This window comes from Carlito syrichta, unplaced genomic scaffold, assembly GCF_000164805.1.
Source record: "Carlito syrichta isolate Samal-C Ts95f unplaced genomic scaffold, Tarsius_syrichta-2.0.1 Scaffold148222, whole genome shotgun sequence".
In the NCBI taxonomy this organism is placed as follows: Eukaryota; Metazoa; Chordata; class Mammalia; order Primates; family Tarsiidae; genus Carlito; species Carlito syrichta.
In genome coordinates this window covers 595,348-616,664 of record NW_007092318.1, presented here as the reverse complement: position 1 = coordinate 616,664, position 21,317 = coordinate 595,348, and the positions used below count along the sequence as shown (strand labels likewise).

Below are 21,317 nucleotides of genomic sequence, written 5' to 3'. Positions count from 1 at the left end.
CGGAAGGATCGCTGGAGCCCAGCAGGCGAGGCTGCGGTGGCCGGGAGTGGCCACTGCACTCCAGTCTAGGCGACCAAGTGAGACTCCAACTCAAAAAAAAAAACAAAAAAACAACCAATCTTTAGTTTTGTGTACCATCTTGATTTTACCATTATGTTATCCTATCATTATAAAAGGAATAGGGGCTTTGGATCATTTCCTTAAAAAAATTAAACAGAGTAATTGTGTTTTTCAAATAATTAACAGTTGAAAAGACCTGGTATCTTTTTAAGAGTAGCTGAGTCTGCAGGCAGGGCACTATCTTCCCCTTCCCATCATAAAGAGATAGTCTTTTGGAACACAAGGCCATCCAGTAGGCACCAACATAGTGGATAGTGTGGGCCACAGCACTAGTGACAGCAGTTGCCAGCTTCTGCCAGGAAGCCTGCATCTGTGGGATAAATCCTTTGCTGAAGTTGGCTGTCAAAATAATCAATATCATGTTGCCCAGAAGTCAGAAGTTCTCAGGATCCACAGGTAGTTTATCATAGTGCAGCTCACTCAGCTTAGCCTTTGAGGTCGTCCATGCGTATGGCAGCATTTCCAAGGAAGGTCAGTAGCTTACAGATATAAGCCTTGACCTTGTGGCTGCACATTATTGCAGAATCAGAGGACAGGCTGCCAAGATTGTTAAAGAGCCTCTGAATCCATGGGTAGACAATCAGGAGCCTACTCTTCAATAAATGGTGCTGGGGAAATTATATATACATATGCAGAAGAAATTAAATCCTTTCTCTCACCATACACAAAAATCAACTCAAAATGGATTAAAGACTTAAATGTTAGACCCAAAACTATAAAACCACAGGAATGCTCCAGGACATTGGTCTAGGCAAGGATTTTATATAGTTAAGACTTCAAAAGCTCAGGCAATCAAAAAAGACAAAGGAACCATATTACACTGAAATGCTTCTGCACAGCAAGGGAAACAATCTGAGTAAAGAGATAACACAAAGTGGGAGAAAATACAATTCACCAGTTTGAACTGCAAGGGCTATTTATAAGCAGAATTTTGTCAACCAAACATGGATTGGATTGAAAATAGTTTTCTCGGGATATGAAACCCGTCTATATGGAGGGCTGGCTTTTCATATACATTAGGTTTCAAAGGGCTGAATTTGGAACTTAAGTATGCATGGATTTTGGTATATATGGGAGTCCTGGAAGCAATCCTCCACGTATATTGAGAGACAACTATATTTGCAAGTTATTCATCTGAGCAAAAGATTAATATACAACTCAGCAGCAAAATAATAATACCATTAAAAAGTGGGCAAAGAAGCCATATGTGGCTTGTAATCCCAGTCACTCAGGAGGATTGCTTGAGTCCAGGAGTTTGAGGCCAGCCTGGGCAACACAGCGATACCTCATCTCTGAAAAATAAAAAAAAAATTAAAAATAGGCCAGGTGCAGTGGCTCAAGCCTATAATCCCAGCACTATGGGAGGCCAAGGCAAGAGGACCGCTGGGCCCACGGGTTCAAGACCAGCCTGGGCAACACGGTGAGACCTCGTCTCTGCAATAAATCCAAAAATTAACTGGGCATGGTAGCACACGCCTGTAGTTCTGGCTACTTGGAAGGCTGAGGCAGAAGGTTCGCCTGAGCCCAGCAGGTAGAGCCTGTGGTGGCCAGGAGCATGCTACTGCACTCCAGCCTGGCGACAGAGTAAAACTCCAACTCAAAAAAAATAAAAAACTAAAATAAAACTAGGAGACTTCACTTTTTAAAAAATGGGCAAAGGAGCTAAATAGACATTTCTCAAAAGAAGACATACAAAAGGCCAACAGACATATGAAAAAATGTTCAGCATCACTAATCATCAGGGAAATGCAAATTAAAACCACAAGGAGACATCATCTCATCCTACTTAGTAGAATGGCTATTATCAAAAAGACAAAAAATAACAAATGTTGATCTAGATGCAGAGAAACGGGACTCCTTATATACTGTTGATGGGAATGTAAATTAGTATAGCCATCATAGAAAAGAGTATGGAAATTTCTCAAAAAATTAAAAATAGAACTACCAGGTGATCCAGCAATCCCACTACTGAGTATTTATCCAAAGAAAAAGAAATAAATATATAAAGGGATGCCTGCACCTTCATGTGTTACAACATTATCCATAATAGCCGAGATATAAAAATCAACCTAAATGTCCATTAACAGATTAATGGTTAGAGAAAATGTGGTATATATACACAGTGAAACATTATCCAGTTTTAAAAAATAATAAAACCCTGTCATTTGCAACAACATGGGTGAACCTGAAAAATGTTATGTTAATGTTAATGCCAATGAGCTTGCCCACCTCTAAGGGAAGGTAACCTGGATGATCACTCCTCTCTCCTTCTAGCCCAACCCCATAGACAAGGGAACCCCACCCCGCCCCCTTGAGAGCTTCAGGAAAACGCACCCTCAGAATTGTCTAAGCTCCTTCTGTGGTTGTGCTGTTCCAGGGAAAAAGTAGAAGAAAAAGAGGATCCATTCAGGTACCAACTTTGCGAAGTACCACTTTAAGTAAAATCACTACTTTTCCCTTGCCTCAAAGGTCCAGCTGCCTTGGTCACCATTTGTCTTTAGTGCCCCGCCTTCACGTCAAGAGGTTGCTTTCAGAGGCTATTAGTAAATCTTTTCACTTACATCTCACTTCTAATTACAACAACAGTCAACAACCCTACTGTACTGCTGGCTGGGGTTTGCAGTACTTAATCCATGTGAGAAAGTCATATAAGGAGACAGGAGTCTGAAACACTTTTCTAAAGTTACCCTATAACTTGACTAAATTCCCTTTGCACTCTCTAGGCTTCATCTTCTTCATCCATATAACAGACACAATGTCCACATGGTACAGTGTGAGAATTAAACACTGCAGGCAAAGTAGCTGGTCCCGTTATTTGCAAACAATAATAACTTTGAGCTCATTGCTTAACAATTCTGCCAGAGCTCTGAAGAACCCAATTCCTCCCTTCCTCTTTAAACTTTCAAATATAGTGTAAGCTAAATATATCTTTCTTTCCCTTTTGCCCACAAAACACTCACAAGTGCATTTTAATGTGCATACAATTCCTCTCTCAACTTAAAAAAATAGCATGTATGTACCACACGAATGAAATTTAGATGAAGATACATTTTGAAAGTTGGGGAGTAAGTTACATATAACAAGTTAAAGCATTTACCTAAATACAATTAAGATTCCATTAAAATATGTTTTTGTTTGGATATCTTGTTCTAACAAGCACTGTAAGTATAGACACCAAACACATGTATCCTCAAAATACAACATAAAATGTATCCTACAAAGCATAATGATGGGTCGCCTTTCAAGTACAATAAAATTTAGGACAGAAACTAATTGCTTATTAGCAAGCAAACAAGTGTGCCTACCTCAAACATTTTAATTATGTACACCTACCAAATACTTGAATTTCCTCTGAAAGACTCAACCCTAAAAAGAGATTATTCAGGATACAGAGACATGGTCATTGTTGCCAGGTCATAAAAAGGTACATGACATCTTTTATATATTTCCTCATTCATTTCAGAGAATCTGGAATTGGCAGTTTCTTATCATCTGTACACATGCACCCTAAATACAAATATACATATAACTCACATGAAGAGACAATCTATTTATCTTCTCAACCAAACAGCTCTTATACTAAAAGCTGTTTTAAGAAGGCACAATTCTAGGCCGGGCTCAGTGGCTCAGCCTGTAATCCCGTGTCTTTGGGAGGCTGAGGTGAGCGGATTGCCTGAGCCTGCGGGTTCGAGACCCGCCTGGGCAGTGAGACCTCATCTCTACAATAAATCAAAAAATCAGCCGGGCATGGTAGCGCATGCCTGTAATTCCGGCTACTCGGAAGGCTGAGGCGGAAGGATCGCCAGAGCCCAGCAGGTGAGGCTGCGGTGGCCGGGAGCGGCCACTGCACTCCAGTCTGGGGGACAGAGTGAGACTCCAACTCAAAAAAAAAAAAAAGAAGGCACAATTCTGATCACTAGAAAACATAATTACCTGATAGCAGTCTCCTTTAAGATTGTCTAAGACGTCACCACACGTTTTTCGCATATATTTCTTACATCCATCAATCACCATTTGGTCAATGTCCGAAACAGGTTAAGGAGAATTTGGATGTACCAAAGAATTCTGAAATACTTTAAATAAAAGATTAAGACAAACATAAAAGTTTATAATACTAATGTGAGTATCATAAGTTTTTTTAAAAATGGGCCAGGCGCAGTGGCTCACACTTGTAATTCCAGAACTTTGGGAGGTCGAGGTGAGAGGATTGCCTGAGCCCACGAGTTCGAGACCAGTCTCTGGTCAACTTGGTGAGACCTCATCTCCACAATAAATTAAACAATTATCCAGGCGTGGTGGCGCGTGCCTGTAGTTCTGGCTACTTGGAAGGCTGAGGCAGAAGGATCACTTGAGTCCAGCAGGTAGAGGCTGCGGTGGCCGTGAGCATGCCACTGCACTCCAGCCTGGGCAACAGAGTGAAACAGTAACTCAAAAAAAAAAAATTTTTTTTTAAATAATGAGACAGTGATTTTATTTTCACATTCAGGAAACTCAAAAGAAACTGAACGTTATTTTATTCTCACGAGATGGCTGAGGGAAGTCATTTTGGGAACTGCTGAGCAGTAGACATGGTATCAAAGTCACTCCTTAATCTTCCACTAGATTACCTCTGCTTCTTTGTTGGTGGCCACATAAAAGGCTATGTAAGGGTACATGAAATTGAAATGTCTGTTCAAGGCACTCTATGTAACACTAACATTGAGTCTTAAGACACCAAAGAAAGGAAGGAAAACAGTAACGGGAGTCTTAAGACACCAAAGAAAGGAAGGAAAACAAACAAAGCCCACTGGACTTGTTCTCTTATACGACAAAGGATATCTCTACCATAGTGACCATCTTTGGTTTCAGTTTGACTATTTCACATAATATGCCTCCATCTCCACCTCCCAGAATCAGTACATCTTTGCCAGTGTAATCTTCTTTACCACTGCCCATAATGGCCCGGGTATATGCCAAATCACTCTCCGCCAAATCTAGGGAAGAAAAACAAATCATAATGGTGAATCTACCCAAACACACAAACCACCTGACCTCACCACACTAGAAACTGGTGGGATCTAGCCTAAAATGTAAAATTTTTACTTTCGATCTTTAAAAACTGTCAACAGTATACAGAGTCTGTTTGTTTGTTTGTTTGAATTGAGAACATTTCATCACCCTTACATCTGACCCTTAACACAAATGGACATTAGTCAGTGGGAAAGAAACCCAGTCTTAAGAATGTGTTGGTATTCTGAATAATTAAAAACAATTACAGCTGGGCTCGGTGGCTCAGCCTGTAAACCTGCGCCTTTGGGAGGCTGAGGTGAGTGGATTGCCTGAGCCCGCGGGTTCGAGACCTGCCTGGGCAGCGAGACCTCATCTCTACAATAAATCAAAAAAATCAGCCGGGCGTGGTAGCGCATGCCTGTAATTCCGGCTACTCGGAAGGCTGAGGCGGAAGGATCGCGGGAGCCCAGCAGGTCGAGGCTGCGGTGGCCGGGAGCGGCCACTGCACTCCAGCCTGGGCGACAGAGTGAGACTCCAACTCAAAAAAAAAAAAAAAAAAAACAATTACATCTTTACAGATGAAATCATAAGCTGTCGAGTTGCTTCAAAATAATATGAGAGGGACAAAGTGGATTGGGGTTTGGGTGAAATAAGACTGCCCAGGAGTTGATAACTGGTGATGCTCAATAGTGAGTACATGTTGGTTCATCACACCAGTTTGTCTAATTAGGCTTGGATTTTTCCAAAATAAAGTGTTTTCTGAAATACAATCTAAATCTCATCACTAAAGGAAGCAATGTCAAGACAAAGTTCACATGAAAGCCCAGACAACCCATAGGTTAATACAATGTAAATGTGCATCTTAAAAAACAGCAGTGTCAAAGACAAACTTGGACAAATGCACAAAGGTAGGATCTGTGAGGGAAACATCATCATCCAATACATCATCACTTTGTTATGTGATCAGGGCAGGGACAGAATACTTACTAACATCCCCACTAAGGATGAGAATATTTCCAAATTGTTTTGAGTGTAGAATTTTAATGTTCTGGTAAGGTGAATCTTCATCATACACCACTTTGTCTATGTCATATTCAACCAGGCGCCCATCAGCAGTGGGCCAGTATCTGTCAATGGCCCCTCCACGAACTATGGGTGGCAATCTGGAAAAAGAGGGAAACCAAATTGTGCCTTATTAGAAAACTGCCTTACAAGTAGACCTAGGATGACAAGTATGCAAAAGAAAACCACATGACAGCAGGTAAACGCCAGAAGAGCATAAAATGAACCCAAAGCTTAGGCTTTTAGTTTTAAACACTTATGGCCACCACCAATTATCAACAGCTCTTTTATATAGGTGTTTACTTTTTAAAAAAATTTTTCTGATATGTTTGAGATGTTCCCTAATAAAAAGTTGAAGGAGAGAATAGCCACTGCAGTCACACTTCAAATACTCCAGCAAGTATCTGTCTCTTCACACCTCCTACATAACCACATTGCCATTATCACATTCACACAAGTTCACATGGCTGTAATAATCATCTAGTACAGAATCCATCTACAAGTGTTCCCAATTATGTCCTTTATAGCTGTTCTATTCTTGAACAAAGGTCCATACACTGTATTTTGCTTTTTTTTTTTCCTTTTTTACCCTCATATAGCCTAGAATATTCCTCTTTCCTCTGGTACCTTTCATGAAATTGTTATCTCTGAAAAGCCCAAACCAGGTGTTATACAGGAAAATCCTTCACGTAGTTTTACCTTACTATCTCTTCATAATCAGAGTCAGGCTGACATATAATACACAGACATCACATCAGGAACACAAGATGTGAGCTTGTCCTATTATTGTGATGCTAAGTGTGTGATCACTTGGTTAATGTGCTATTCATTGGATCTCTCCTTTTCAAAATTAACTTTTCACCCTTTGAAATTACTAAGCAGGCTGTGGGAGTGGTCCTCTGAAACTGGGTAAAGGTCCTGATTCCCCAACAAATCTTTACCAGTGGCTTTAGCAACTACAAGATTCTTGCCTAAACCAGTTATTACTAGAGTGGCTGCAAAATGATGACTTTTCCATTCCATTCTTTTGTAAATACTCAGCATTTTTGATAGGGTGAATGTACTAGAAACTACCAGCAGAGGACACTAAATGACAAGGCAAGACAGACCTGGGAAGGGGGCTTGGCAAATCGGACCCAAACATAAAGAAAATGAGAAGTCACTGCACATATAACATAACCACATGGTGAGTCATGTGTTCTCAAACACAATAGTTTTTACAGTAAAACAACATGCTGTATAGCTGTAAACACCTAAAACATTGGGATACACTACCTCTGACTTACTCTTATGGGTCTCTTTCTACTCCCCATTCACCTGCTTCCAAGAGGACAGTCTCAATCTATTACAAGTTAATGAGACTTTCTATGAAGAAATACTAACATCTATAAAGAGCACTAAAGTTAATAAGGCAAACTCCCATAAACTCTCATTTAATCCTTACACCTGATTTAACCACTTCTTTGCATTTCACATGAACAAATTCAGCTTTTGGAAAATTAGACAGACCAGAGGTTTTTCATGGAAATTGTAAAATGCAAAGCACCAATCAGGACAATCACCAAAGAACAGGCAAACAGGACTTGGAGGAAGCCTCTTCTACCCTTGGTTCTTGGTGGGGAGTGAAATGAGGTGAAAGTGTGACTTGTGGCACTGAATGAAGGTGACAAATTCAAAGTCACTCACTTTCAGGGGCAGAAACCCACTACCCCCTGGTTAATGGCCAGCTAGCTAGCTATAGGCAATTACTGCACTATACACAGATCCATTAAAAATATACAATGCCTATTCTCAATTGTGTCAACAGTACCTGGGCTAAAGGTGAAGAGCTCTTTTCTCCCTTGCAACAACATGGTTTGAAAAGACCGAAAAAGAAGCAAGGGTCTTAACAGGATATAGAAGCCATTACCTTGTTGAAGTGCTCAACCTAACATTAAAGCACATTTCCCAATAGTGGGTTACCAGGAGATACTGTAGAGCCCCTACAAAACCTGTTTCAACTTTCACTGCTGAAAACTGAAACCGGATTATAGGAAGTAAGGTAGAGTATGTTTTCAGCCTCAGGTACACTGCGTAAATTTCAAGAATTTTTAAAATGAAACAATTTATGTGACTTTGTTTTCTTGTTCCTTTTCATTTGAAAGTAGAACACAAACAATGAATTTTCAAGTCAATTCCATGGATTCTTAGTCAAAAATTCAGATGTAACTCATCAGCCCAACCGGAATAATTTCAGATAATGTTAGAGTATTTGTTAATGATTTAATCTCTAAGAACGTCATTCCCCAGATTAAAAGAAAGTACAACAATCCTTGTCCTTTTGAGGCCAATAACAAAGGGCCTAAAACTTGGTAATCCTAACTTCTTACTTCTTTCACCCTTATTTTATATAAGATGGAAAAACTGTGACAAAAACAAGGTCTATACTTTGAGCTGAAAATCTAAAACTTACCTCCATTCTCACTTAGAAAACTCCTATACCAAAAAAAACCTCAAAAGAACCAGACTTCTCGTGAATGATGAAGCCCATTCTATTTACTCACTCCTAGAAATAACCCTGATATTTACCAAGGTCAAGTCTCTCTGTGTCTGTTTCTGCATCTATGGGGTTACCTTTAAGAGCAAGGAATGGGTCTTCTATGCCTTAGAGTCTGAGGAGAAGCCACCAAGGCAGGGCAAGAGTGAACTGCCCTGAAATTACATGCTGAGTATGCAAAGCACTTCTTAATTCCCATGATGTCCCAGACCCTATTCCTTCCAACAAACATCAAAACTGTTATGTCTATCAAATTTCCTTTGAAATCTGATCCCACTGGCAAACACTTCTGTACTGTCCAATAGATCTTTCTTCAATGATGAAATGTTCTATATTTATACTGTCAAACATGGCAGGCACATGAGTAACTGAATTGTTTGTTTTAATTAATTTAATTTTAAGTAACCACATGTGGCTAGTGGCTCCCCCAGCAGACAAGGAAAGCTGCATTTTCTTCACTGTAATTTGAAAATTATAATTGAAGAAATTATATATATATAATTATATATAATATACATATTATTTATATAATATAAATTATATATTTCTTCAATTATAATTGAAAATAACCTACCCATGGAAGTTCAAGGCAAGCTGCCCCTCAATTCTTAGGACCTTGGAAAGTTTTCTTATTTGAAAGCTTTGAGGAACATTTTCTTATCACCTTGCCCTGTCATAAGTCTCTTAAAATTGCATAATTCTACTCTGGGGTCCAGCACCCTCAGCGGAGACAAGCATCCTTTTATCTTTCCTGGAGGAACTGAGGGGTTCAGGAGTTTTCTAGCTCCCCTTTGACTGAGACAGTAGCCCTTACCTGGGTCTTCACTTTATACAGTTTCAGCTCCTTGAAGTCACTCCCTATCTCCTTTCCGCCTTTTTGTTTCATTTTTATCCAGCATTCTAGGTGTGTGTGCACATGGTACCTGTATTTGTGTTCCTCTATTTTGTCTTGTTTCCGTGTGAGGGACCCAGTAGCTCATTTCACCATATTGCCAGAAGCAGATGCTGATTTTGATCTTTCCTTCATCTTAAGCAGACACTACCTGGGACAATACTGCCATTCTGGTTATTTTACTGATTAAACAAATATAAAAGGATATTTAAGAGTGGACTTACCGCTTCACTCTTCCAGTACTGTCCTGACTCAATTCTTTCATTCTTTCTTCTACTTTGTTCAAAAGCTAGAATTTAAAAAAAAAAAGAAAGAAAGAAATCAATGAGACTGTAAAATAAATTGCATGGAACAGCTAAATTACAGACCAGAAGACTGAGGTCATGTGACAGAGTTGTGGAATAATGGCACATATACCTCTCCCCTTCCATACCTATAGCAGCCTCCAGGTCTGGCCCAATTCTAACCTCCCACACCAACTATCCCTCATGGTGCTGACCTAACCTTAGTCTAACTTAACAAATTAATAGGGAAGGGGAAGGCTAAAGGGTACTGTAGCTGTAAAATCCTGATTAGAGGTTTTATATTCCCTCCAGTGGAAAGTAAAATCATTATTCATACTCAGGCAGTTAAAGGGGAAAGCTGATAGTCAGGTTTCTAAAAACAACTAAAGAACAACTACTTTACTTCTGGAAAGTCAGCAATTAAGAGAAAATAATTTTAACATCACTAAGCTAAGCAGATATTATGGTCCTTAAACACTTAGAAATAAAAGTAAAAAACCAACACTGTCAATTTCTTCTTTGCCCTGCACATCACCATCATAACTCTGAAGGTCCAGCAACACCAATCCATGTGGGTAAATTCTCAAGTTGGCAAAGCTACAAAGGAAAGCATAATTTTAAGGTTAGGAACTCTATCATGGCACTAAAAACCAATGCCACCCAACATAAGAAAAAAGACCACTTTTATTTCCCTAAATTACACAGTGAACCCTTTTTTGCTTTCTCATCAGAGCCTCTTCTTGGGGGAGGAGAGAAACGCTACCAATCATTTATGGAAGAGTCAGAAGACATCACCAAATGCTAAGGTTTTCACAACTGGTTCTTGGGCCCAGAAAGTGACTCAGTAGCAGCACTGCGAATCTGATTTTTTAAAAAGGGTCCCCAAATGATTCTGCCAGGTTTAGTAATCACCACCTTTAAAAAAAAAAAAAAGGGAAGGTGTGTTCTCCAAATTAACCTTCAAAGTTAAACCAAAGCTATTTTTTCCTGACTGCAGTCAGTGATGGGTAAATTAACTTAGTAGGGGGCCTGCAAACTCCAGCCCTATAGCCTGTAAGTCCAGTCCAGCCCACAGCATGTTTTTTTGTAGCGCCTACAGGCTAAGAATGGCTTACATTTGTAAAGAGTGGTTAAAAAAAAAAAAAAAAAGGACAATGTGACAGGGCACTTATCTAGCTCCTTACAGAAGGTTTTCTGACCCTTCATTTAGTGGATCTGACCGACCCTTTTTAAATGAAATGAATATTTTGGGTATATCACATACAATGTGTTTGACAAAACTTTTGTTCTGATTATATGCATGTATTTGTATTGCATATAAACGGATGGGTATTTCCAGGGTCATGATTGCAAAATTACCTTGTGCTATATATAAGCTGTGATTAAAAAAACATTTGAGCAAGGTAGTCTTTTTTTTTTTTTTTTTTTTAAGTCAGCCTTTCACTCTGCCTCCCAGGCTAGAGTGCAGTGGCATAATCATGGCTCACCACAGCCTTGACTTTCCTGGGTTCAGGTGATCCTTCTGCCTCAGCCTCCCAAGTAACTATACTACAGGTGCATGCCACCACACCCAGATTTTTTAAATTTTCTGTAGAGACAGGTCTCACTATGTTGCCTAGGCTGGTCTTGAACTCCAAGGCTCCAGCAATCCTTCCACCTAAACTTCCCAAACTGCTGAGATTACAAGTGTGAGCCACTGAGCCCAGTCTGGAACTTCAGAAAAATACTAAATTAGAAGATGAATACTCTTCAGAGAACACAGGCACTGTGTTTATATTAAATTTTTTTAAGTTAATTTTCACCTTCAGCCCTTAAATGGCCTCAAAATCAAGCTCAGGTTCAGACACTACAAACTCATCTACATATGAATGTGCAGATAATCTTTCCTTCCTCATCTATCACCAGCAGCACAAAGGAGGAGAGGTGATGGGATGAAGGAAGGATAGAGAAAAGCAACCCCGTAACCACTTGGGTAGTTCTAGTATGAACACAAAGACTGCTAGAAGGTAGAACCAAGTACTAAACTTAAAACTAGGAGTTCCTAGGGATAAAATCAGAAATAGAGAAAAACAAAAAGGCGCCAGGAGGGAAAAATGGAGAACCTGAACAAAGGTGGCTGGCTACTCAGTATCACAAAAGGAGAAGCCAGAAGTCCAGCCATAAAGGTATGGAGCCCTGGTTTTTTTCCTAACCCATGTGTGGGTGGGCAAAGTGGGGTTTCAGAACAGGCATCTTGGGATAGGTCCCAGTTGACCAAATGAGAAGAGGGAGGCCAATGTAGAAAATAAGTTTTTAAACAAAGCACGTTTTTTATTTTTTATGTATTTATTGCTTTCAGAAGCAAGTTCCAAACAGCTCAACTTTTCACCTGGGACTGGAGGAGGAGCCTATCGAGGTGGCAAAGTGATGGGTTGAGCTTTGCTGTGATCCCCAAAGGATGAACTGTATTAAAAACAGGGAGAAGGTGAGGGACAGAAAGCGACTAAGTGTAAGCCTGCAGGAGCCAGAAGGCTCTAGGACAGCTGCAGCATCTCTGCTTCCACAAGGCTGTCCATCAACTAATGGGCCAGAGCATAAAAGGATGGAGGGCAAGGGAGGACTTGGTGCTGTGTTGATTTGGGTCACCCTGAAGGAAAAAAATCTTCATTTTAGATACATTTGAGGTATCTGCTAAACACACATATGGAGGTTTGCTACATAGTTAGAAATACAAGTCTGGACTTGGAGAGGAAGGGGTTGGGATAGCTTTGAGAGGCATCAGAATAGAAAACACCAATTAATGCCACAGGGGTGGGCCATGGAGACTGATAGAGAATAATGGAGCACAAAAAGGAGAACATTCCTCATCTCACAGCACTGTCTTCTGGGCCTCTGGAAAGTTGTAAAGGTGGTCATTTTTTTTTTCCTTTACTAGAGGAACAAAGACAGGTGAGAAAGTGGAATATTAAGGAAGTAATGTAGAATTCTAGTACTTGATACCCACCGAGGTAACTGAATGTCAGCCATTGAAAATACCTAGGAGTTCACATTTTTAAATTAATAGTGCAAATTACTCAAAATCTTAGTGAAGATTTTACATACCAACACAGTGCAGATATACTATAAACCTAGATTTTAGAAAATATAAAAAGTTCAATGCACTGGTATCTTCTATTATCAGTCATTTCTTAGTTTAGGTTTTCTCTTCTACTCTTAGAACACAATTACTTTCAACTACATATTGATTATAAAAGCCTACATAGTCTAATAAGTGTTTTTTTAAAAAGAAAAAAACAATAGACTTGAACTCTTGGCTCATCTCAGCTTCCTATCAATCTACTTGTAGACTTTATCATCTTAAATTTTACTATAGTCTGCACTAACTGATGATCACTCATAAAAAGACTACTCAAAGTGTGGTCAGCTATCTAGCAGCATCAGTATCCCTGGGAGACTGTTGGAAATGTGATGTAGACCCTACCCCAGACCTACTACATCAGAAAATTCTTGGGATAGGGGTCCAGGAATCTGTGTCTCAACCAACCGTGGATCATTGCCTGCCACTGCACACCGCTTATGCTGCCAGGGGTTCTTGTGTCCTGGTCACACAGTAGAATCACCAGTGCTTTAAAGAAATACGCATGTCCAGGCCTCCTGGCCTCAATTTCTGGAGGTTAACACTCAGGCATGCCTATTTTGTGAAAGCTATCCCAGGAGATCCTGATGTGCAGCTAGTTGAGAAGCACTGAGATCCAGCCCCCTCCTAAAATATGTCAAGGGAGGGAAGAAAAAGTGCCTGGACACCACCCCCACCCCTCCTCTCTGGTCCTCCTCTCTGCTCTTCCTTAAGTGCTCAGATCTGAAGATGAGCACTTGAGGCTGCCTCACCTGCCATTTTTGTTTGTGTAGGTTGCTAAATAGCCGTGGTCCTGCCAGGTGTGCACCGACTCTGCCATTCCCTGCTCCTGGAAAATGGACTGGAGGCCTTTTAGAATGGTCTCGCCATCAGCTGGAAAACAAAGGGAGGAGAAAGCAAGATGGTCAGGAAGAAACATTCAGAAGGAAAGCCAATGAGGCATGGTTTTGGGACTGAACCTTATAAGAAAACCTGAACGAAGCTGCCAGTGTCATCTCTTTTGTTATGAGATATAGACATTCTCCACCTTGCAAGGAACGACTACTGTGATCACCAGGTTACACAATAAGAACACAAAAACCGACAAATAGCTGTGCCAAGGATGTAGACAGATATTCAGCCTAACTAGAGGCAGTATAATAAGACATTCAGCCTAACTAGAAATCAAAGAAATGCAAATACAACAAAGGAGATCCACTTCAGATTAAACAGTGAGGATACACAGTACTAGTAAAGGGAGTATCCACCCACTGCTGACAGATATTATAAACGGCTTGAAAGCTTTTAACTTTCCACTTTTTAAAGTGTTATTTTTATAACTAGGAAAAAAGATTAAACAGTGATGCTCAGTAACATATTCCTAAAAAAGGTACAAATTGGACAACAATTCCTCATGGGATAACCTGCTGGGTTGTCGGTCTCCCCAGCTCTCATAGTCCCAGAAGCCAATCTTCCCATCTCCCATTCTGCCACTGCCCCACTCCCAAAAGTGGAATCGGTGTCCCCAGGTAGGACTAAGATCAAGGTTATAGAAAATGAATTAACCTTTGCAGGTTCACTTGAAGCCAGAATCTTCAAGAACATTCAACATTATGATACTTAGAAGAAAGGCAAAACGCAATGTGTTCTTCTCTAGTGCTGTTTGCAAAGCAGGCGTTCCCTGATAAAAGTTAAATGAATCAGGTACCCTATGTGTTAGAAGTGAGGACCCGCTGGAGAGGCCCAAACTTCACCTGCATATACATTACTTATGAACCTAATCCTGACTTGTACTCCACATCTTTATAATAAAATAAAGTTTTAAAAAAGTCATATGAAGACCCTGTCCCACCAGTCTTCTGCAGGTTGGCTCCTCATGAAGGGAAAAAACATCATACCCTGGAAAGTGTCAAAACAAAGCATTTCCACAGCCTGAACAGAAGCAAAAGAAAAAAACAGAAGATTCATAGCTGACTGCATTGTGGTTTCCCAAGAAAATTGCATTAAAATTCTTGCCATAAACTAAGATGTGCCGAAACTGGAACTGGGAAGTTAAGAATTTTTTCACTACACATGAAGAGTCTATCACCTGTGACTTTGGTCTCTGGGCCTGAGCTTGATTTTGAGGCCATTCAAGGGCTAAAGATGAAAATTAACTCTTTTTGGGTTTTTTTTTATTTGTATATAAGTACCTTGCCTGTGTTCTCTGAAGAGTATTCATCTTCTAATTTAGAATTTTTCAAATGTTCCAGATTGGGTTCAGTGGCTCATACTTGTAATCCCAGCACTCTGGGAAGCCAAAGGCGTGAGAATTGCTTGAGCCTAGGAGTTCGAGACCAGCCTAGGCAACATAGTGAGAAATGAAAGAAGATTTCACTCTCACCCACTTAGTGGGTAGAATGGTGTGCCCCCCCACTCCCGAAGATGTATCTACATCCTAATTTTCAGAACCTTGGAATTTGACTTTATTTGCAAAGGGATCTTTGCAGATGTAATTAAGTTAATGATATCTATCTGGATTATCCAGGTAGACCTTAAACTCAATGACAAGAGCCCTTACAAGAGACCGAAGAAGAGAAGACACAGGGAGAAAAGGGGGCAGGTGACATGAAGATGAAGACAGAGATTGGAGTGGTAAGAGCCACAAGGTGAAGAAGGCCAGTAGTTCATCAGGCAAGGAGACTCTCCCCTAAGCCTTTAGAGGAAGCATGGCCCTGCCACACCTTGATTATGAACTTCTGGCCTCCAGAACCATGAGAGAATAAATTTCTGCTGTCATAAGCCATCCAATGTGTAGTACTTTGTTACAGTAGCCCTAGCAAGCTAATACACCCACTAAAAATTCATAATTGCAACTTTAACAATAATCATCAGAATTGCCAAACCGAGCAATTATGATAGCCCAACCAAAACTCATGTACAACAATTAAGACAAAACTAGATGACAGAGTGTTCTCCCAAACCACAAAATAAGAATAGGTAGAAATGAGTCACAACCCAGAACCCTGAATGGTACCAGCAATTATGAGGAGAAGAAGAAAGAAAGCAAAGGGACTGCAAACAGCCTTGAAAACTAGAAGAATTCCCCTCCTCATAAAAGTCACCAACAGGTGTTCACTCCTTAAAAAGGAAAGGGTGTTCTTCCCTCAGGATACAGCACCCAGCAAGCCAAAGTGAGGATGCAGCTGAAACTCACGAGGATAGAAGGGGACATGAGTAGGACTGGATGATGTCAGGATGGTTTGGGCATCTATATATGGCCAAAATGAAAGAACTTCCAGGAAAAAATCCCCACATCAGGAAGAGACTATAAGAGTAGAACCCACATCACACACCCATGGCAACACACGCATCTATGAACATGAGCATTGGCCCAATGAAGCATTAAGTTCTTGCTCATTTCTAGCAAAACTGTGCCTTTGGGAACTCATTTAGCAGAAAATAATCTAGTTTGCTTTGCTATTCTCAAATTGGTTTCAGGAAATTTAAAGGGAAAGTCTGGGGTGGGCGCCATGGTTCATGCCTATAATCCCAGCACTTTGGGAAGCCTAGGTGAGAGGATTGCCTGAGCCCGCGGGTTCGAGACCAGCCTGGGCAACTTGGCCAGACCTCATCTCTACAATAAATCAAAAAATTAGCCAGGCATGGTGGCATGTGCCTGTAGTTCCAGCTACTTGGAAGGCTGACAGGGAAGGATCACCTGAGCCCAGCAGGTCGAGGCTGCGGTGGCCAGGAGCGTGCCACTGCCCTCCAGCCTAGGTGACAGAGTGAGACTCCAACTCAGAAAAAAAAAAAGAAAAAAAAATCAAGGCCTGGTATGGTGGCTCACGTCTATAATCCCAGCACTTTGGTAGGCCAGGATGAGAGGATTGCCCGAGCTCATGGGTTCAAGACCAGCTCAGGCAACTTGGCAAGACCTCGTCTCTACAATAAATCAAAAAATTAGTCGGGCATGGCGGCGCATGCCTGTAGTTCCAGCTACTTGGAAGACTGAGGCAGAAAGTCAAGGCTGTGGTGGCCATGAGCGTGCCACTGCACTCCAGCCTGGGCAACAGAGTAAGACTCCAACTCAAAGAAAGAAAAAAAAATCAGATTTCAAACTTGATAAAATGAACTAACCTTGTTCACTTTGTTTGTCACTGAAGTCTGGTGGATCACCCCACGGTGAGGTGACTGACTGTGTCCAGCCAGCAGAACCCGTCCTAAATACGAAAGCCACTCTGAAATTAAGCAATCCCTCCTTGACTAGAACAGATGTTTTCTGTTTTGAAAGCATATAAAACAAAAAATCAATCCTGGTAAACAGCCTCAAGACTGGGTTCTATTGGCACGTTACAACCCAGAACACAAATCCCCCATGCTGGTAAAGAAACAATCCAGGCAAGGCCACCCACCCTGCAGATGATTGCCAATGCTATGTACTCAACAAGGACCCTGGCCCAGGGGCTGAGCTGGGGTGAACTCTGTCCCTTAGGCTAGAAAAGAGAGGGTCTTTGTCTGATCTACACAAAGGCCTTGACTGCTGGCCAAGCCCAGCATGGTGGGCATACCCTTTTTCTAAAGGGCACAATTAGGAGAAAGGTACCATGTGGGCTAAAGAAAGTCATCAAGACAGGTTTCAAACTGAAGAAAAAACTTGACAAAAGAAATCCAATATGAAGTGTTACTTGTTTCCACACTATGGGCTTACCCCCCAATTCAGTAAAAATAGGCCAAGGCTAAATGTATTTCTGGCAGTTCATTCACCCATATGCTCAGGCCATTTGTGCAGCTGCCTGGTTCCAGTGGGCATCTCTGAGTATGCTGACCCAGCCAGGAGTCTGCAGAGCATTGTGGGAACAATGTTGTTTTACCCACCTTACACCTCCCTTCATATACTCACTTTCCTCCTCATCTGGGGTCTCACCAGTCATCCAAGCTGCTCCCAAGCCAGAAGGGGGAGCTAGAGCTGAAAATGCCCCAGTAAATTCTCTTTTCCAAATCCGAATTTTAAAGTGAAAACTGAAAGATAAAGCCATGTGCTCCACTAGGTTTAACAAGGTAACTTGCTTAGTCACCTTGATCTCAGGTGCTCAATAAATGTTTTGTGGGTAAATGAAAATGTTCATGTGGCTGAATTCATCATCCTTATTACACTATCTCTGCAGAGATTCTAGAACATCTAGACCAGTAGATTCCAATCCTAGCTGTACATAATAATCACCTGGGGAGCTTTTAAAATTCCAATACTACATGCTAAATCAATTAAATAAAAATCTGGAGGTGGGACCCAGGCATCAGTATCTTTAAAAGCTCCCAGGGAAATTCTAATGTGCAGCCACAGTTGAGAACTACTGATTTCAACCTGATACAAAAAAGAAATCCCCTACCATTTTCATACTAATTACACTCAAATCACCAAAAAGTCATAGAAAATGTCCAACAATTTAGTAGCACTCATGGGCTATTAAAAATAGGTAAGCCAGGCTCAGTGGCTCAGCCTGTAATCCCGCGCCTTTGGGAAGCTGAGGTGAGCGGACTGCCTGAGCCCGCGGGTTCGAGACCCGCCTGGGCAGCGAGACCTCATCTCTACAATAAATCAAAAAATCAGCCGGGCATGGTAGCACATGCCTGTAATTCCGGCTACTTGGAAGGCTGAGGCGGAAGGATCGTTGGAGCCCAGCAGGTCAAGGCTGCGGTGGCCGGGAGCGGCCACTGCACTCCAGTCTGGGCGACAGTGAGACTCCAACTCTAAATAAATAAATAAATAAATAAGTAAAAGAAAAAGAAAATGTTCAACAAAACAGATGGGCTGGAAAAAGTTCAAACTCTTTACTAACTGAAGACACAAATAACCTCATACTTACCAGAAAACGCTTTGCAATCATTTCAAATTTAAATCTTCATGCCAGTCTAGTATGAAACTTGCAAAATGACCAAACAAATCAGACTTTATCGGGGTTCCTCAATATTGGAGGTGAGTTTGACAATGTGGCATGAAGGGCTGTCCTGTCCCTCAGAGGACTTTGGCAATCCCAGCCATGTCCATTAAATGTCAGTAATACACCCCTTGTCAAAAAAGACCTAGCACTATAATTGCAAGTAGATTTGAATGCTAAAAGAGATATAGCCACACTGCTTTCAAGGAGACAAGGTAATTAATCTAAACTAGGCCAATAAACTGTTGTTTGGCATAAGTTCTTAGAAAATTCACTTCAATGGCCAGGCAAGAATGATATATTGTAACTAAGGTATCACTCAGAGTCTCCCCAAAGTGCTCAGAAACACAGTGGCCTCTCCCAGAACAAAATATGTCCTTTGTCCACTGAACAACACATTGTACACATTTCTAGGCCACTGCCTGCTTTGTGTGTGTTTGTTCAACAATGATTTAAAATGAGTCAACTGGTCCAAGTTAAATATACCACTACCAAAGAAAGGAAAGGGAACACAGGAAGAAAAATACAAGAATCAAGTTTCACCTCCCTGCCGCGTTTCTTCCCAGAAATCCGTTTATAGGCCTCTCTTGGAGAATCTCATTCCTCTGACCTGAGCATCATCACCCGATGGCCGAAGCCCAAATCTATATATCCAGCTGGAACTTGCCTCCCATGCAACTGCTCACAGCAGTGTTCCAATCACAAGTCTGAGATCAGTATCAGGCTTGCGACTTTCCTATTCCTATAGATGATTATACCACCCACCACTTATGATCGCCAAAAATGTCCTTCCCCCCAGCTTTTCCCACAAATCATCCGCCACAGCCCTTCTACCCTACCCAAACTTGCTGGCCAGGACTGTTCACTTACAAACCTAATTTCCTCAACTTTTTATAAGTATAACCAATGTTAGTTCCCTCCATCCCTCATGGTATTGCACTGATCTGTATGGTGTGCAGCCGTTTATGCATAAGTAGATTAGCTGTACCAGTCAACTTTATTATCATAGGGAGTCTTGCTGAATAAAAACCCAAGACACCATGTAACCTGGAAAAACAACAACAACAACAACAACAAAAAAACTTCCATTATATTCCTGGTCCTTCTTTAGCTTTGAGAATCTAAAATACTCCTTAAACTGAATTCCACTAGAGGCCACCCTAAGGAAATCAATTCTCACACATCCAGAAAAACTAGACTCTCTCTACTGTGACCCTGGCTTACAGATTTAAGTTTTTTCAACTTTGAAAACTTCAGCTAAGAAAACTCAGACCATGGGGACCCTGGGTGATGTGCAAGGTTTTTGAAGGCTACACAATCCTGAGTGTCTTGTGTGTAGACACCACACCTTATATAGAGCCATTAGACACCACAGGCCAGAGTCTTAACATTCTCCTTTACAAAATGAAGATGATGGAACAGAAGATTTGTGTTCACATTCCATTCAGCTCTCTCACATTCGAGTAGCACCTGGCTTGCGAAACTGGGAAACGAATTTCCATTGTTTCCAAGCATATTTTAATTATGAAGCCTAGAAATTCCACATCTCACTATCAAGCCCCTATCCCACCCACCTCTGCTTTGCCTCCTAGGACTCTCTCCCACAACTGGCTCCAGGGAGGAGTAGTTAATCATTTCCATTATCTCGTCATGCTGAAGAAATGAGGCCCAAAACTGAACCTGCCGTTTCCAGCCCACCTACCACACCACCAACTGCATGCGTGGCCACTCCACAGAGTCACTGAGATTTCTAAAGCTCCATGCCCTCACTCATACTTTATTCTCACCTATTCCCACCCATAGTCTGCCTTCCCCACCCATGCTTACCACCCAGATCCAAGGGCCCACACCTCTGGTCAGAGCCATAACCACCCCCTCCCGTTTGCTCCTTTCTGGGATCTGCACTCTCTCTGTGGGAAGATGACCCAGAAGCTGGCTGGAAACACCTGTAATGCGACTCCCTGTGAGGGGAAGAATGAATGGAGGAGTCCTTTCACCAAAACCCCAGACTAATGTCAGAAAACCTAAGAGCCAGGCTCGAGTTGTGCACAGTTTCCATTCACACATAAATCAGCTTTCTGATTTTTTCTTGACAGACCCCAAAACCAAAAACGAAGAAAGGGAGACTGGACTCCAGTTCAGTTTGAAGTCATTCAGGTGGCTGCTTTAAAACTCCATTCAGATGTTCTAGGCTCGATAAGTGGTGGTGGTTACACGAATGTATGCATTGGTCAAAACTCAGAACTGTACATTAAAACTTACTCTATGGGCCGGGCTCGGTGGCTCAGTCTGTAATCCCAGCACTTTGGGAGGCCGAGGCGACTGGATTGCCTGAGCCCGCAGGTTCGAGACCTGCCTGGGGAACTTGGCGAGACCTCATCTCTACAATAAATCAAAAAAATCAGCCGGGCATGGTAGCGCA

General features: G+C 41.4%; 1 protein-coding gene across 1 annotated transcript in view; it reads right to left on the bottom strand.

Annotated features, from left to right (window-relative positions):
* The window catches only part of SMS (spermine synthase), a 40,088-nt gene that overhangs the window by 15,167 nt on the left and 3,604 nt on the right, over positions 1-21,317 (bottom strand). The window contains exons 2-7 of the mRNA XM_021708803.1: positions 13,751-13,871; positions 10,387-10,480; positions 9,824-9,888; positions 6,097-6,272; positions 4,939-5,093; positions 4,054-4,143 (exon numbers count right to left, since the gene is read on the bottom strand). Coding sequence (XP_021564478.1) covers positions 4,054-4,143; positions 4,939-5,093; positions 6,097-6,272; positions 9,824-9,888; positions 10,387-10,480; positions 13,751-13,818 — 648 coding nt within the window. The 5' untranslated portion in view covers positions 13,819-13,871. The remainder of the gene's footprint in view (positions 1-4,053; positions 4,144-4,938; positions 5,094-6,096; positions 6,273-9,823; positions 9,889-10,386; positions 10,481-13,750; positions 13,872-21,317) is intronic.